Source organism: Sciurus vulgaris, assembly GCF_902686455.1.
Source record: "Sciurus vulgaris genome assembly, chromosome: 17".
NCBI classification, from domain to species: Eukaryota; Metazoa; Chordata; class Mammalia; order Rodentia; family Sciuridae; genus Sciurus; species Sciurus vulgaris.
Genome location: NC_136478.1, coordinates 15,936,566 through 15,954,883, shown reverse-complemented (window position 1 = coordinate 15,954,883; position 18,318 = coordinate 15,936,566). Strand labels below are relative to the sequence as shown.

The following is an 18,318-nucleotide window of genomic DNA, read 5'->3' as shown; positions in this document are numbered from 1 at the left end:
CTTGTGGAATTCTGCTTAATATCAGAAAAACTTTCTTGAAAGTACATCTGCTCAATAATGGACTGGTTCTGCAGTGAATGCCCTGTTAGAAGAAATGTTTGAGAAGAAATCTGGATAGCTTTTGTTAGGGAAATTGCAAAATGAATTTCTGAGTTAGAAAGATGATACTAAATGATGATTAAGGTGATGATGATTTTCTCATGAAGTTCTAATAAAAACATACATATATGCAATTACATATATAAAAAATTCTCTGCATCTGGCTCCTGCATTTGTAATTCCTTGAAACCTTGTTTGATCCGTGTGGAGTTAGAGTATTGCAGTGCCTTGTGTGCATAAGTGATCATTGAAGACATGAAGAAATGGTGAAATAATGAGATTTGGGAACTGGCTTATTTCACTTCTGTTTCTTTGCCTGGTTGCTACCTGGGAGACAAGACCTTAGCTTTTGAGCCCCTTCTTCTTCATCTAGAGTATTAACCTTCCTCTTTTGAGCAGGAGCCTTTAAAAGACAAGCCCATGATTGGGAGTTTTCTGTCTCTTCACGTGTGTGGAGTTTTCTGCGGGGAGGTGCCATCTGTGTCTAGCTGACGATGGCAGATATAAAGAAAAGGGTGTGACCCTGTAAACTTGGTCTTGGTTTTGCTCCATTTGCCACCAACATGCTTCCTTGTTATCTTCATCTTTCCTACTATTTTATTGTAATGAAGTAACCATAGCAAGTTAGGAAAACCTAATAGAATTATTTTAAAAGAAGTATTTAACATATTTGTTTCAGATTCATCCTCTAGTTTTTCTTTCAGGTCTTACTATCTTTTCTTTTCTTTCTTTTTTTTGGGGGGGTACTGGGGATTGAACTAGGAGGCACTTGACCACTGAGCCACATCCCCAGCCTTATTTTGTATTTTATTTAGAGACAGAGTCTCACTGAATTTCATTGCTGAGGCTGGCTTTGAACTCGAGATCCTCCTACCTCAGCCTCCCAAGCCACTGGGATTACATGCATGCACCTCCTTGCCCAGCTGTATTTTCAAAGTTACATTTTGTAAAACCTTTTGCTGTTGGACCTGATCCACCTAGGGTAATAGTGTAGATATTTTGTTAGCACAATAAACAAAAGACCTACTAAATGAAAACAAAATTCTTCTTCATTGACCTTTGAAGTTTGGTTTGTGCGTTTTCAGTGAATGATGAACCCACTGCAGCCTCTGATCCTGAAGAACCTTCTGTTGTTGGTGTGACATCCCCATCTCCTGCAGCCTTGAGTGTGACCCCAAACCCCAACACGACATCTCTCCCTGTTCCGGCCACACCTGCTGAAGGAGAGGAGCCCAGCACTTCTGGGACACAGCAGCCTCTGACAGCTGCCCAGGCTCCTGATGCTCTGCCTGCTGGGTGAGTAGCCTTCTGTCCTACAGCAGTCCTGTCCTCAAAGACTGAGCCCCCTTCACTGGATCAGAAGAAACATGGTTATTTATTACCTAGTAGCCCTTAGCCCCAGGGGAGTCCACTGTGCACAGAAGCAAGGGAAGTCAAGAACTGCTTGTTCTACATAAATCCTGCAAAGAATCTAAATCATCCGGGCAGAATCAATGCTACCTTATGCCATGGCTTGAAATGAACAGCTTTACTCAAAAAGAGTGGTTTTATGGAACAAGGAGCTCATTTTGCCTTCCTGAATCGTGGGAGGGTGTTCCTCTGGTTTCTGCCAGAAAACAGCTCTTCTCTCTTCAGCTTTATCTTAACAACCTCCGGAAGACTTGGCCTTCAGGTCCTGATCATTGATGTATGTTATTCCCATAACTGGGTCGATGTTAATGTGGACTACTAGTTTTCTGGCCATCCTTAGTTTGAAATTAAATTTGATGCTTAAGACCTTGGGTGATAAGATAATGACATCCAGTAAGTCAAAAAGAAGTTCAAATTTGACCATACAGTAAGTGGAGATTAAGAGCAGGAACCTGGAAACTGAATATCTGGGATTAAATCCCCCCTTCACTTCATCTATGTGACCTTGGCCGAGTGAGTTTAAGCACACACATCTGCCCAGGAAGTTAAGGGACTCAAATAAGATGGTGTATGTGAAGTGCTTGCTGAATGAAGGCATTATACCTGGAAAGGGGCATTTAAAAAAAATTTTTTTTTTTTTTTTTAGTTGTCAATGGACCTTCATTTTATTTATTTATCTGTGGTGCTGAGAATTGAACCCAGTACCTCACACATGCTAGGCAAGTGCTCTACCACTGCACTGTGACACCAGCCCAGAGGGGGATTTTTGAAGAGGTATTTGTGAAGGAGCCGTAAAAGAAGAGAACGCCTCTGACCTGGGAAACAAAGTCTTAGTGACTGCTGATCATCGCCAGGGCTGGTTCCATTGTCCATCCTGGTTACCAGTTTGGTACTGAAGAAAGCCAGTGTCCATATTGTTTTAATGACTGGTGACCTGGCTGAAACTGGCTTGCTGGTGGTGTGTGTCCTTTGAGCCCTTAAGATGTATGAAGGAGAAAGGAAGGATGCGAGGTCTTTTGCTTAATATGTAATGTGCTGTATTATTCTTAAAGGTACTTCTGAACACTTAATTGCTAAAATATGAAGCACGAAGGCATAGGTGTTTTTAACTCCATACACTTGGCATACTGCCTACTTCTTACCTTTCAATAAAGTGTGTCGATTAGAGGGAGAGTATTGCAAACCTGTGAGCACTCTGGGGGTGCTAAGAGGCAGCTCAAGTTTTTGATTTTGCAAGATGATTATGAAACAGCTGGTTATGGCTACTCCCTATAGAGATTTCTTTTCTCTTGTATATGGTACAGAATACTCAAAAGCCCTTTGGTTTATAATCTCAAATTTGTATGTTATAGTTTTGGGGGAAAGAGAGCAGAATCATTTTGGCAGGAAGGAGAGAAAATGACTGCCTGTGTCCCTAGTGAGCTGTTTGTTTTCTTTCCACTGAGCAAATGCCTGGAAGGCCGGCCTCACTTCTGTGTCAGTCACAGGCAATTAGGGCTAATGGCTCAACATGTCTTTATGTAGGGCGTGTGTGAGGGTTACTGTTCTCCTGGATTGGGCACTTCCTGTTTCCAGGCAGCTGGAAAACTCCAGACTCTGAAAACACTCTTTATTCTCAGTCTGGCAGATTGAGCAGGGAAGCTGATTCTCCTCCCTCCTCTGGCCAGAGACTGAAGCACTTTTTTGAGGTAGAGTTTGAACAGCATCTTTTCCTTGGAGCTTTTGGAACGTGACAAAGCCCATGTGCAGGTCTGGAGTGGCTGCTGCCTACTTTAACGTGTATGATGGTCCAGAGAAGGATACTGGAGTCCCTCCCACTTTTCCAGCCCAGACAGGCTCCTCAGTGCCTGTCTCTAAGTTGACAAGGAGTATTCAATACCTTGAAGATGGTCTCAGGGCCTCGAAAGGGCTAGCTACCTAACTGGAGGTGGCCATCAGCACTGCTGAGTGTATGGTAGTGAGGACAGCAGGCTTTTGGTTGGCTCATATGTTTTGGAAGCCAGAAAGGCATGGTTTCTACAGTGACCCTTCCAATTCACAGACCTGCTGTCTCCACCCATCCCAGCTTATTTACAAGTTTAGAGGATTCAGAAAAGGCAGATTATTAATTCATTCCTGGTACTTGACTTCAGAATATAAGGAACCAATGAGAGAATGAAATGTATCACCCTAACTCATATAACCAGCAGAAGTTATGTTGCAACAGAGGGACAGAAGTGTCACATCTTAGGAAATGTACCTTCTTGAATTTACAGAATGCTTTTGTCCTTTCTGAGGACATATAAATGTAGTATCTAAATTAATCATATATACTAGTGCCCAGTTTATAAACTGGTTATATAATGATTTATATGATCCAGTTTGTCATTAAATAAAGTATTGGTTACTGTTTCAAAGATGGCCATTCCAGGGCTGGGCATTGCAAATACAGTGTTAACCAAGACTTTGTACTCAAAATGTTTTACGGTGTCTTCTCTGGTCACTCAGAGTTCTCCCTGTGGTTACTTTGTCCATTTCCTTGGCTTCTTTGGGATCTGATGCTGATTCCCATTTCTGTCTCTTGAGCCCATTTACTCTGCCGAGGCATATTAACCCTAGTTGTCCGAAACGGAACTTACCATCTTGCCTTCCCCATTCAGTCTAGAATCTGTTCTCCCTCCTGATAATGCCGCCACCATCTGCCCAGACAACCATCAGGCTATCCATGTCACTTCTTCCTGACATCCATCTAGCCCAGCTGTCAGCTCCCCATGCTGCCCTTCTTAGCATTTATCACAAGTGTAATTAAAATAATGATATATTGAGTGCATTTATCTCAAGTGTAATTAAAATAACGATATATATATCCCTTTTGATACTGTAGGTGCCACATGGTAGGGATGATGTCTTTTTAATCTACCACTGTATGGTCGTGCTTAGCACAGTGCCTGCCACATGGTGGGACCACAGGAAATGGTGAAATGAAAGAATGATGGCTTCATGTTTTTGCCTTATGCCGTATTGAAGTACCACTGTCTGTCACTTAAATGACTGTTCTTGTGCTTTCCTGATTTATTTTGATCTTTTAAAATGAAACTGAGCATGACTTTGCACCATTTGGAAGGCTGTAGTGACTTCCTATTGTTTTAGGTTTAAATTCCCAGGTCTTTAATTAAGCCTAAAGAGTCCTGCATGATGCGACCCTCTCTGCCTACGGGCCCTCGGTGAAAGCCACTCTGCTTTGCTCACGGAGCTCCAGCTAGGATAATTTAGTTTGACAAACACACCACCCTCTCTTCGGAGTAAGGACCCTCTCCAAGCTGAAAGCTTCCTGGATATTTTGTCCATTAATTCCTGTACATCTTCAAGTCTTAGCTTATCAGTAATTCCTCTGGAAATCCTCCCCTTACCCTTGGGAGATGAGGTTAAAACCTCCATGTGTGTTTTCTCACATCTGTAATTGCTTGTTCATGTCTCCGCCCTGCTGGGCTATAAATGCCAAGATGGCAGGGTGCCTGGCACAAAGTAGCCCCCCAAGACATATTTATCATGAATAAATGAATATATGTTGTCTCCCCCTCCCCCCGCCCTTTCCTTCACCTGGATGAATGTGTTATGCTTCTCTGATGCCTTAGAGAGAGAGCAACTGTGACAAGAATATTACATTTTCTTCCCAAGGGCAGGAAAGTTAAGCCTAACTCTGTCATGCACTGGGTCGACTGACAAATTCACGTCTCTCACAAATCAGAAAACTCTTTCCTGTTCACAAGGGATCCTCACTCATTGGCAGATACTGTGCAGCATGGCTTCTCTTTGCTAAGGCATTTGAGCCAAACTAGGTTGCTTTCTAACAGTGGATTCTGTTTTCAGCATTATCTCCTGAACTCCTTGATGTCTTTCCTAAGTGACAGGAGCAGGGTTTACCTGGGGATCCCATGGTTCTAGTTTTCAGATGGCCACGTTCCCTTTCTGTAATTTGCAGCAGAGGGTATGTTTTAAGGCCCCAAGGCCCCTGAAACTTGGACTGCCTCCGTCCATATATGACTCTCCTCATTCTTTTCTTCTCTCGCTATCTCTAAACCCTCCTGCTTTCTGGAGCTTTTAACTTAATTAGCACAAGAAGGGTGTGGAATTTCCAGGTTGCAAATTTCTATTAAAGAAGGACTGCCAGGACCCTCTGGGGAGGCATGTGAGATAGCGGTCCAGGCAGCGGGCAACGGAAAGTGAGGCCACTTTGGTCCGCTGGCCCTGTATCTGGTTTTTGTCAGCACTGAGCCTACTTTGGGGACCGAATGCTTATTAACAGACTGTGTGGACATGGCTTCAATAAATTCCAAGCGCGCCCCAGTCTGTGCAGCTCCCTCCTTCCCTCGCACACAGAGGCGCATTATTTGACCCTGGCAGCCACACACTGCTGTGGTTTCTTACATAAGGCAGGGCGTTGTGTTTGGCCTGCCGACTTACCTCAGCTCTGCCATTTCACACCAGCCTTTCTCTCCTGCAGTCATTGGCTGCCCTGTCTGTTTCCTGCCTCATAGTAGAATTAATTGAGGAGAGGTGTTTTCTGGATCTTTGGGATTCACCATCTGCCCTGCCCCCAAGTCTAGTTATGGAGACCCAAAGACACTTTCTTCAGGTGGTCCTTGAGACACTCTCAAGGCTGACAGCCTCTTAAAGAGTTGGTGCTTTGTTTGCAGAGACACCCTATGAGAAGTTGGAATTTGGAATTTCTCTGCTAAGCTATAAACCAGCCACTGCCATCAAATTCCATTCCAAATTCAATTTCAGTGGTTGCCAGTCTTACCCAAGGAGTTTTAAAACAGTGCTTCTCAAATTGCAAGAACCTTTCCTTTGTTGTTGTTGTTGCTGCTACTGTATTGTTTTAATTTTAAATTTCAGTCTCTTGCAAACTCATGCTTTTGTTCTATACTCTGTTCAGGGGAAAGACTCTGCTGATACTGTATTTAGATGTTGTGGCACTGTCAAAGGCACAAAAGTTTCTAAGTGCTGAGAATCTTCTATACTTTTCTGGTTGCAGAACTGAAAGAGTTTGTGCTGTGGATTACTTTGCACTAGAAGAAAGGATCTGTGTCTTTCTCCCAGCCTGTTTATTGCTGAATATAAGTTCTTGATTTTGCAAGGATTATCACAGGTCCAGGTCATACTGAACAGTATGCACTCTGGCTTCCTTTCCTTGTCTCAAAACACACATAGCTTTATTTCTAGAGGCTCAGAAATGTTTTCATTTGTTTGTTATTTCCACAATCCCACAGTGCTGGGGACTTGAACCCAGGCCTTGAGCATGCGAGTCAGACATTCTATGTGATGTGCTACATCGCCAGCACCAGCTTTATTTCTAAAAACTCTATAGCCTTATTTCTGAAGGTTGGACAGTGGATATTCTTATCATAGCTACATCACTATAATCACTCATAATTGCTAATTCTCATTTTTACTGTACTTTTTTGAGAGCTCCTTGAGAGCAGGGTTTATTGTGTCCGTCTTTTCACCCTTAGCACCAGCGTGGTACTTGGCTTTCAGGGAGGTAGAGTGGTGTGTGTGTGTTGACTAAGTGGATATGTGATTTCACATTTTCATTTACCCTTACAATTTTAGTGTCCTTTTTTCATCTGATTATAAAAGCCCATTGATAGAAAACTAGAAAAGAAATCGAAGAAGCAATGACAACAATGACAATAGCCATTGGTGTTTTTACCATTGGTGTTTTTTTAATACATTTTGTGCATGTTGTTTCTGGACCATTAATAATAGCTCCCATTTTGGGGGGACTGCTAAGTTGCATGTATGAATTATTTCATGCAATCCTCACAATGCTTCAGGTAGAGACTCATCTGCATCTTGCAAATGACGAAACCTCAAGAAATTTGCCTGAGGCCACATATGCAGAAATTCACACCTCAGCATACGTCTTCCAAAATTTGATCACCATACAGTATAGGCTTTAAATCTGAAGTATTTTTATGATAAAGTATAGCAAGCATTCAGATAAGAATGATGATAAATTAAAAAGGACTGAGTATGTAGCTTAGTGGTAGAGTACTTGCCTAGCATGCGTGAGGCTTTGGCTTCTACCCCGGCATTATTCAGAGGAAAAAAAAAATTCCTATGGGTTTACCAGCTAGCTTTATCAAATTTTAGCTTTACACTGCATTTGCTAGAGTTCTTCCTTAAAACAACAACAACAATAAAGAAATAAGACCCTTGTGAATAAGATCTTACCAGTACATTTGAAAGTCCTGTGAACTCCTCTCTGATCCAATTTCCTATATACAATGAAACATGAAACTTGGGACATTCATTTAAAATGCTATGTAGTATTCTATTGTATGGACAGGTAAAAATGTATGCATTCTCTTATTTCTTCATAATTATGAATGGTGCTGGCAAGATGGTTTTCTGTGTATGCCTTATGGTGTACATATTTGTTTATTTAATATGTCCTGGAACTAGAATTTCTGTATTGTAGAGGATGAAGATCTTCAATGTTAGCAGATAAACTATCAAATTGCTTTCTCAAGTCAGCTCACCAGTTCACTCTCCTTTGAGCATGTGTGAGCATTCCTGCTAAAGCTGACCGTCATCAGATTTTTTTCATCTTGGCTGGTCTGATGAGTGTGGATGATATCTTCTTGTGGTTTTGAGATTCATTGATTACCATTGATGTGAACCTCCTTTTAAGGTTTTTACTTGGTACTTTGGTTTCCTTTTTTGTGAATTACCTATTCATATGTTTTTGTCCATTTTCCTATTTGGCTGTTTAACCTCAGAATTCTCCATATATTAAGTAGTAATCACTTCTCAATTATATGCATTGCAAATATTTTCTCTCAGCTCATAGCTTGTCTTTTCACTTTGTTTAGTTGCCTTTGATTATGCAGGAGCCTAAAATTTAAAATAGCCAAATTTTTCATAAGCCTTTTTTGCCTTGTCCAAAATTCTTCCTTACTCTGAACTTGTAAAAATTGTACACATAGGCAGATACCCCATATTTCTGTTGATTTTGATATGCATGTTATTTCATATTTAAACTCAAGATACTTAAAGACATTGCCATGCCATCATTTACTTGGTAGTTCTTTTTCTTAATGCTATGTTAAATAATCATACAATCCAGGGTATTTTTAGATTTAATGAAAAACAGCATATTTATATAAATTTTAAACATGATTTTAATGATCTTGGGGGTGTTATTTATTGACTTGCTTCTGCACCCAATATACTGTAAACATCTGAACAAGACCATATTCGTCTTCAATGTTATTTTCAATGAATGAATACCCCTTGTAGAAATAATAACATTTGTTTTATTAATACTCCACTTGGGGGCATTTAGGTTGTTTCTTCATCTTTTCTGTAACTGCTCTAATGTGCTGTAACAGATGTGCATGTAGCTATATCTCTTCAGGCTGTGTCCTGGAAGTGGAGCTGGTGAGTTAAAGGGTAGTCAGGAAGGAAGGGTTTTGGATCAAGTTGCCAAATTGCCCTTTGGAAAGAGAATACCCATTTTTGCATCTACCAACCATTTTTGAGAACGACTACCTACATTGCCAACATTTACCTGAAAAAAATGTTTAAAAAAAAGTTTTATAGACACCATCTCTAAGAATTTCTTGCTTGTCTGTCAAAGCATTTATCTGAAAATTGCCAGCTTCCATTGAAGAGCTGTGGAGACTTTCTCAAACAAAAATAACAGAATGGTTGAAGACTAAGGAGAAGAAAACTAGACTTAATTCAGAGCTGATAGCCTGCCCTCCTGGGCTTAGAGGGCATAAAGTACTGTTGATAGTTGTGGAAAGGAGGTTAGTGTGCTTAGTTTTTAAGGCTAGGTAAGTATTTTAGGGGAAAGGTCCTTGGGGGGAGGGACTGAGTTAACACATTTCCTACCCAGTTTACAGAGGACCTGCTGAGGCCATAACAGTGAGCGGGAAGAGATACATTCCATTTTACATGGGTCTCTGACTCAGAAAACAGGCTGAACACTCCCTGCAGAGGAAATGAATCTTATGGTTCACCCCAGAAGTGGACTATAGGCCTTGGTGCTGAGGCATTTGTTATAGGAGCATAAAATAAAGAACAGTAAACAAACAGGAATTTTATGTATTATTTGCCTGTGGCAAGTTGAACTTCTACATAGGCTGCTTTAAGAATACTTGAATACTTCTAGTGTATTCTTCTGAAGTTCAGTTTTTGTCTTAGTACCAGCAAGACATGTTTTCGTTAGGGTGCGTAAGGGTTCTGGCTTGACTGTTCTCTAATGGAGAAAGTGTATTTTGCTTGAGAGTCATCTTTACTAATGTCCAGTGCCTGGGTGACTAAAAAGTGAACAAACTGATGACTAATACGAGTTAATAATAATGCTCTTACTAAGATTGAGTTTTTGAGCATTTCAACCTGTACATTTGTAAGGGTCATTTAAGGAGAACTCTGATACTAACCTGAGTTCCTTGCCCAGCCCCAACCATTCCAGCTCTATCCTACTTTTGGTGAAACAGATTCTCTCCAAACACAGGAGGATTTATAACTAATAAATGTATTTTAACTAATAAATCCATTGACCAGGATGGGCGAACTCATGCTGTCATTGCAGACCACAGAGGATTAACTTCCTGAAGACCTTTTAGGAAGTCTTCTGTAAGAAAATGTGGTTCAGGTGACCAGACATTGTCCTGTTAGATGACACAGGAGAAAGATGATCCACATCCTCCTAATGATGGGATTATCTTCTAGTCCTTAACCTTTTAATGATGGCTCTCATTGGGAGATTGCATGTGGGTGGAGAAGATATACAGTAAAGAGCACCCATAGGAGCAAAGGTCATTTAGGTAAAATAAAAATTATGTCAATTAATTTAAATTGGAGACTATTCTTAAGTATTTTTTGACACAAAGACCCCATGCTTGTGCCATCTGACTGAATGTTATTCATTGAAGGCCAAGGAGCAACGTGTCGCGTAGGAACCTGAAATAAACCCAGTGTTTTGAACCCTGAGAGCATCCAAGAAGGCTACTTAGCAGGAGCAGGGAGGGCGCAGGTGACTGAGATGAGATTAAGTGAGACCTTTGGGCTGGTAGTTAATCTTAGTGTGAAAAAGACGCTATAAGGGACAGACGCCTATCCACCCTGACAGGGATGTACCAGTCTCACCTTCTTCATGTGGGGACACCAAACCAACCTAGTTGGAAGGCTTCATCTAGCAGTTAACTGAGAAGTGAGAACTGAGAGGCTTGCGTGGCTGATGGCAGAACGACTGACTGCTGTTGAATGAAGGGAAGATATTTGTATGATTCGAGTGTGGCCGGCAGGTAAGGAAGGAGTGAGAGTTAGAGGGAGGTAGGCAGCGAGCAGGGAGGACCCACATGGACAATTAACCTGAGCAGGAAATTTTTGCAGGAAAAATGTAGATATGAAAAAAGAAGGGAGGAAAGAGCTTGTTTCTCTGGTGACTGTATTTTTCCAGCTAAGCCAATTGAGAGGATTCATAGAAGGACACCGCATTTTGTTGGATAATAGCAGTCAGTAAAAGAGAGACTTTGATTTTTAGAATCAGCTGCCATCAAAGATGGGAAGAAAAGATCTTGTCTGAGCCTGTGGGCTCTCAAGAGCTGCTGAACTTTGTGGAATATAAGGGAAGAGGAGATAATACCAGTTCTGCTCCTGGAAGTGTGTGGCAGTTCCACTGTGCCAATGAAGGACATGTACTACATGGAATTTGAAGTATTATCCTTCCTTCAAATTAAAATATTAGCTAGAGTATAATAAAATCAGAGTTTTCCCCTTGACTCAGTTTAAACAAAGGCAAAAGTGGGTACTTTTTATAAAATGAAAGTTCTAACAAAAGAACTTTTTGAATAAGAGAACATGTGTTCAGTTTTTTTTATTTGTTTGTTTTTAAATCTCCTGTGCTACAACAGATGCTTTGTCTTTTTGAACGGGGCGTCCCATCCAAATATTATGGACAGTTTTCCAAATAGTGACTGTAAAATGGGTAAATTAGTGTTGTTGTTGGGGCTTTTGTATTGTAACATGGCCCAGAGAACCTGTTTTTAAGGAAGGGAAGGATATAGCTGGCTTCTTAGGGAATGCTGGAGTGTTCTCAGGTACTAAACTATACTAGGGACAGATGTGTGCTCTTTTTGTATCTAGAAACATCCATATTTCAACACTCTTATTTATATATATTTTTGTAATATGGGAATTGAACCCATGAAAGCTATACCACTGGGCTACATCCCCAATCTTTTTTTTAAATTGTAGATGGACACAATACCTTTATTTTATTTTATTTTTTTATGTGGTGCTGAGAATTGAACCCAGTGCCTGACATGTGCTAGGCAAGTGCTTTACCACTGAGCCACATCCCCAGCCCTCAACCCATTTTATTTTTTTCTTTGGGACAGGATCTCTCTTAAGTTTCCTCTACTGACCTTGAACTTGGTGATCCTCCTGCTTCAGCCTCCAAGTCACTGGAATTATAGGAACGAAGCTGTCTGGCTTTTAATACTTACTTTTAAGTCAAATATCTTTCTCTTGACCTTTTTTATTTCCAAATTCAGATGAATAAAGAGGGTATCGGATTTGCAACTTCTTCCTTAACAGGCAGAAGGCAATTGGTGACATAGCATGTGGCTCCATATACTGCCTGGTTTCTTTGCTGAGAAGTCCTGTTAGTTCCCCACAGGTACTGGTGGGACACCAGCCTCTGGAGCTACAATGTTTGTTATTCTTTTGTTTTTAATTCTGAAGGGCATTCAGAGGAAGAGCTTTTCCTAGTCTTATATTTTCTTCTGCCACTTTGCTAAGAGATTTTGTACTTTTAATAAACATTAATAAAATACCAAATTGGGTCCTGAGGATCTTCCTTGTACACTGGAAGGAAGCAGGGCACCTGGGTCAGGTCCCCAGGAGTCTGTCCAGTCAGAGCCTGAGCACAGATACCCAGGGGAGGAAATGTTCCTGAGTGCATTTTAGTGGTTTTAGTATAGTTAAGGAAGCAGGAGAAAGCTTGAGACTGTCTTATACTTTTTCTCCAGAACAAATTGTAGCTTAAATTGGTATGTAAACCAACCAAAATCTAATTTAGGAGTGTATTTTTTTGTAACAAATATTTGGATTTCAGCCAGTCACAGGTAGTCAACTGATCAAACTCTGTAAATAAGGCAGAAGCCTGACCATAGCCTTTCAGGTGACTTCTCCTCTTTGCTTGTGCTAGGCCTGTTGAAGGTCACTGCTCACAGTGCTGGGCTGAGCTCTCTGTTCCCCTTCTAGTTCTGAGTGCTTCCTGATTCATGAATCATTCTTTGTTCTACAAACCCTGTGATATTTAATTTGTGTAAAGTTTTTCTTTCGACAGTGGCACTCTGGTGCTTGGCCCAACAGTTGACAACTTTCGGCTGTGTGTGTGGAACTGCCAGACATGGCTACCCTCAGACCCTGGAAAAAGTGCATGGAAAAAGTGCAACTTCTTTCAATGACTAGTGTCTGGGAGGAAGGCTGAGATTAAGATGGAACCTGGAAATGAACCCCATGCTCCCATTATAATCCCCCCAGCCTTCTTGGTCCTTCAGGGTCCCCTCCCTTGATATCAGTGCTAGGGACACCTCTTTGATTCTGAGATCAGGATAGGGAAGATACCTTGTCTGGTCCCTATACATTCCATTTCTTATTCCCTTTCTTCCTTTCAGCAAGGCATGGTCAAACTCATGGGCTTAGTGGGCAGAACAGAGTTCGACTCCCACGAGAGAGTTACGTAGCTTCTCCGGGTCCCAGTTCTCTCAGTGATGCTGGCATTGCCACCCAATGGATGGACATAAGGGTTGCATGGCAGGAAGCACATGGTAGTCCACAGCTCACTACAGAGTCTCCCTTGCCTTCCTTAGAAACCTCATGCACCTCTGTTTCTGAACTGGTTTTTAGGGGCTGACCAATGCAGCATGATGATCATACATCCCTGTTTAAAAGAAAAATGGTATTGAACACAGCTAATGCCTATCAGAGTAGACACGGCAGGCTTAATAATAGAGTAAAGACACTTGCTTCAGTGTGCAGTCAGCTCTGCTGTAGCATAGGTGGTCCTAAGAATCACAACCCTAACAAAATTGTGCAATAAAAACCATAGCCCTTCTGGGAAAAAAATGGATAAGAGACTTAGCACTCAAGAAATTTGTCAGTGCCACATAAACAATCTAGGAGCTTAGTACTAATGGTAGCACAGCTTTACACATGTTCAGTGATTAAGAAATACACAGCCTTGCTGCCAAATGGCTCTTTCCCTGCAGAGTTCCTGGAGTTGGCATGTGGAAGCAGATGGTGGGAGGGCAGGGGCTTGTGGCTGTTACTGTGAGCTGAATAACTCATCCTGATATCAGAGGGAACACATCCCATCCATACCAGATGTGGACCATGTGGTGCAGACCTTGAGGTAAACTCAGGTGTCTGGCGGATGCCTGTGGATTTTGTGTATTTCTTTGTGACCAGGTATAGCTGAGGGAAGTTTTTGTGTTCATCCAGTCTTTCTTACATACAAAATCATGTATAAGCAAACACAAATTCTCATTGTGCTCATATCATTTTGTCATATATCAATCACACTGGAACAAATTTTCATTTTCAAATCAAGCATTGGAGTGAATAGACTGTATATAGTAGCTTCTTGAAAAGGCCACCTTCCCCTAGGTGGTACCCACAGGAGAAGTAAATGAAGTCAGTGTAAAACATGGAGGCTCATGGGACCATTGACATCCTTTATAAAGTGGTAAGCACAGCAGGTGCAGTGGTGCATGTCTGTAATCCCAGCCACTTGGAAGGCTGAGGCAGGAGAATTGCAAGCTTGAGGTCAGCTCAACAACTTAGTGAGGTCCTAAACAACTTGGCAAAACCCTGTCTCAAAAGAAAAAGTAAAAAGGGTTTGGGATGTAATTCAGTGGTAAAATGCCCCTGGGTTAAATAAATTCCCAATAGCAAAAAAAAAAAAAAGGTGGTAAGCATTATATTAAATGTTTGTATCCTCTGTTTATAGATTGCTGTATTCCAGGTGAGTAGTTTTTGTCAGAGGTGTGTGCAGATAACAGGAATGTTGGGCTGGTGGTACTCGGCTGTATTTGAACTGTTCATGCTTGTGAATTCTGAGTCACCTGCCACCTCGTCATCCTTCCTTTAGCACAGATGAGTCCCCTCAGCATTCATTTTCATGTTAACGTTGACACAGACTGAGCCTCTTGGGTGGTCAGTAAATAGTAGTATGCTGTGTTCCTTGATTCACCCAGATTTTTTGTAAAGCTCCTCTGTTAATGAATCCCATGCTTTAAAAAAAAATTGATCATGAATACATATGATGCTAGGAGAACAGGGAGGGCCAAATAATTTGTGCCTTGAACGGGTTATATTGCCTGAAAAGGCAAGAGGGTTCATAAATAAACTTTTGGAGAGGCCCATAAAACCCAGAAATTGCATACGTATTTTTGTCCTAAGTGTATTTTGGAAGGAAAGGAACCTCAGCTTTCATCACATTCCTAAAGGGATCTTTGACCCTGATATGACCAAGAAATACTGATTTCAAAAAATCCACAAACGTAGACTCATGTGGGTAGTTTAGGGGATCTACAAGAGTCCTTGTGGTGTCCTAGTAGACTGATCCCACGAAGAAGGGCTACTGTAGTTTCCTCAAAAACATTCCTGGATGCCACTTTTAGCAATAGCAGGAAGCTGGTGTGACCACGGGTGCAATGTTGTACGCCATCTTTGATGTCTACTCTGAATTCAGTGGTGACGGTTTTTCTGTCTGGTGGGCTCTGCCTTACAGCCAGACGTCTCATGCTGTCCTTGGCTTTGTTTTCCAGGTGGGAGCAGCGAGAGCTGCCCAACGGCCGGGTCTATTATGTTGACCACAACACCAAGACCACCACCTGGGAGCGGCCTCTTCCTCCAGGGTAAGGCCTGAGATTCTAGAACTGGCACAAGAGTCACCCAAGGGCTTCTCCACCACTCTCTGTGACAGCTCTTTCTCCCTGTTCTCTCGTCTTTGTTATCTTTCCTTCCCTACCTACTTTCTCTCCTTTTTCTTTCTTTCCATGTGCATTGTGTTGACCACAACTGATGGGTTTTATTAAGTGGCTGTCAAGTCCTGGAGGTAGGTGGGCGAGGAAAGCCTTTTGGGCTTCAGCGTCTCAATGCCTCAGTCACGTCACCATTCAGAGACATCCTGATCGGGCCAGGTATCCAGTTCATTTCTTTGAATGTAGCAGAGCACTGTGATACTTACCTTGGATCACTCAATGGTTTTTTCATCTAGTTACCTTAATCCTGCTCTCTTTCTTAGGACGGACTAGAATTTTTAGAGAATTCCTGGGGAGTGGGCTCAGTGGTAGAGCACTTGCCTAGTGTGCATTCAATCCCAGGCACCACACGCTCTCTCTCTCTCTCACACAGACAGACAGACAGACAGACACACACACACACACACACACACACACACACACACACACACAGAGAAGAGAGAGAATTTCGGGGGGATAAAAAGATATGAGACGGTCGGGCTGGGTTGTGGCTCAGTAGTAGAGCGCTTGCCTAGCACATGCGAGGTACTGGGTTCGATTCTCAGTACTGCATATAAATAAATAAAATAAAGGTCCATTGCCAACTTAAAAAAAAAAAATAGGCATGAGAAAGTGGATAAAGGAGGGGTGTTTGCCTTTCACTGCACCAGCGTACCCCAAAAGTCAGAGTCTTCTTATTCATTTGGGATTGGTGAGAGCACAGCTGGGTTCTCCAAAACCAAAGGATGAGAGAGGCTTCCAGGGGAGGGAAGACTGTCCAAGTTCAAGGAGAAGGGGTTGGATTTCCTGCCTGCCAGGGACAGAAAGTTCTTTGCACATGTATCTCTCAGTCCTGAGAGAATGTATTCTGCTGCCAGGAGGCAATCACCCCTCCCCCCCGCACTAAAGCAGCCACGAAGGGCTCCTGTATGAAATATGAGCCCATCCCCCTCCAGAGTGTGTAGAGGAGGTGTCGGTGGTAGGGAGTCTGGGAGAGCCCCTGCGTTTTGTTGTGTTCAGCTGTCATGCGTGCGCCAGGCAAATACCACCTCACCTTCTGGCCCTACAAATTTCCATGGATGGGCTGCTTTTAGCTTCAGTTTCCAGTAGAGTGCTTGAGTTTTCCTTCCTTGCCTGCCTCAGAATGGAACTCATAATTTGTCATCGGTAGTGCTCACTGTTTTCTTCTTTGACTTGAAGTCAAATAAGTTACCAGAGTTAAATATTGACTTTTTAAAAATTAAAAAAAAATTTTTTTTAGTTGTAGATGGACACAGTATCTTTATTTTATTTATTTATTTATTTATTTACTTTTATGGTGCTGAGAATCAAGCCCAGTGCTTCACACATGCTAGGCAAATGCTCTTCCACTGAGCTACGGCCCCAGCCCCAAACATTGACTTCTTAATTTAAAATAAGCAGTAAAACATTTTACTGTGGCAATGATGGAAAATATCGTGTTGTTTCAGAACATTTCAAGTGTGTGCAGAGTCGAACAGTATAATAAACCCCACATACTGCACACTCAGGTTCAGTTATCAACTCATGGCCAGTTTTGTTTCACCTGTACCAGGGGTTGGCACCCTGTAATGGCATGTGGACAAAATCCAGCCCTCTACCTGCTTTTGTAAATGAAGGTCTATTGGGTCACAGCCTCGCTCATTTGCTTACTTTGTTGTTCTGCAGTGCTGGGGATTGAACCCAGAGCCTCGTGCATGCTAGGCGAGTGCTCTATCACTGAGCCATATTCCTGGCACTGCTTGCCTGTCCGAATATCTGCTTTCATGCTTCAAGAAGAACTGAATAATTGCAACAAAGACTATATGACCCACAGAACCTAAAATATTTACTTTATGGCCCTTTGTAGAAAAAAATTGCCAGTTTTTGATCTGCAACCCTCATCCACCTCCCCCTACACCCTGGTCTAGATTATTCAGAACACATCTCAAGCATCATCATATCATTTACCCATATTTTACTATGTATTTGTAAAACCTATTCTCATTAAAAATAAAACCATAGGGGCTGGGAAGATAGCTCAGTTGGTAGAGTGCTTTCTTCTCAAGCACAAGGCCCTGGGTTCAATCTGAAGCACTGCAAAATAAATAAATAAAACCACAGGTTTGTTAATAGTATTTTCTTCATATTATCAAATACTTAGTCAATATTTGAACTTCTCTAATTGTGTAACAAACATTTACGTTAACAGTACGTGTTGCACACTTGAACTTGTGTGTGTTTACAGCATGTGTGTGTGAAAGTGGTAGGAGCTCTTTGAGCCTGCTGTTATGGCCCCTTAACTCTCTAGTCTATGAGGTATGTAGACCTTGACCTGGTGAGTGTGTGTGTGGGATTGAAGTAAAGATACAATTCTAAGGAAGGTCAGAGATTTACTTTCCTTGAGATGTTCAGGTGGGAAACTAGATCAGGCTTTCTTCTTCCCAGGACAGTTTTAATGTTCTCCAACTTAGCTTATTAGTTCTTACTGAGTTTTAGACAAAGAGCTTTGAGCCTCTGGGTCTTAATTCACTAGTAATAGTAGGGAACCCAGAGAGAATACAGTGATTGAATGCTTATGACTTTATTGGTGATTAATGGGAGAAGTCCTGCCCCAGGGAAGTGTAAACCATGGTGAGAGCAACTTGGAAATTACAGATAGAGCCACTGTCTCAGCATATCTTGTCACCAGGAGCAAGCTCAAGCCAGATGATTCACTTTCACAGGGCCATCCCTTATGGCAAATCTATGGGAAACATATGCAGACTGGTCATTTTATCCA

The 18,318-nt window shown here is 41.8% G+C and overlaps 1 protein-coding gene across 1 annotated transcript in view; it reads left to right on the top strand.

Moving 5' to 3' along the window:
* Positions 1 to 18,318, top strand: part of WWP2 (WW domain containing E3 ubiquitin protein ligase 2) — a 134,610-nt gene that overhangs the window by 91,460 nt on the left and 24,832 nt on the right. Inside the window, exons 8-9 of the mRNA XM_079116853.1 lie at positions 1,185 to 1,395; positions 15,345 to 15,434. Of these exons, the coding sequence (XP_078972979.1) occupies positions 1,185 to 1,395; positions 15,345 to 15,434 (301 nt within the window). The remainder of the gene's footprint in view (positions 1 to 1,184; positions 1,396 to 15,344; positions 15,435 to 18,318) is intronic.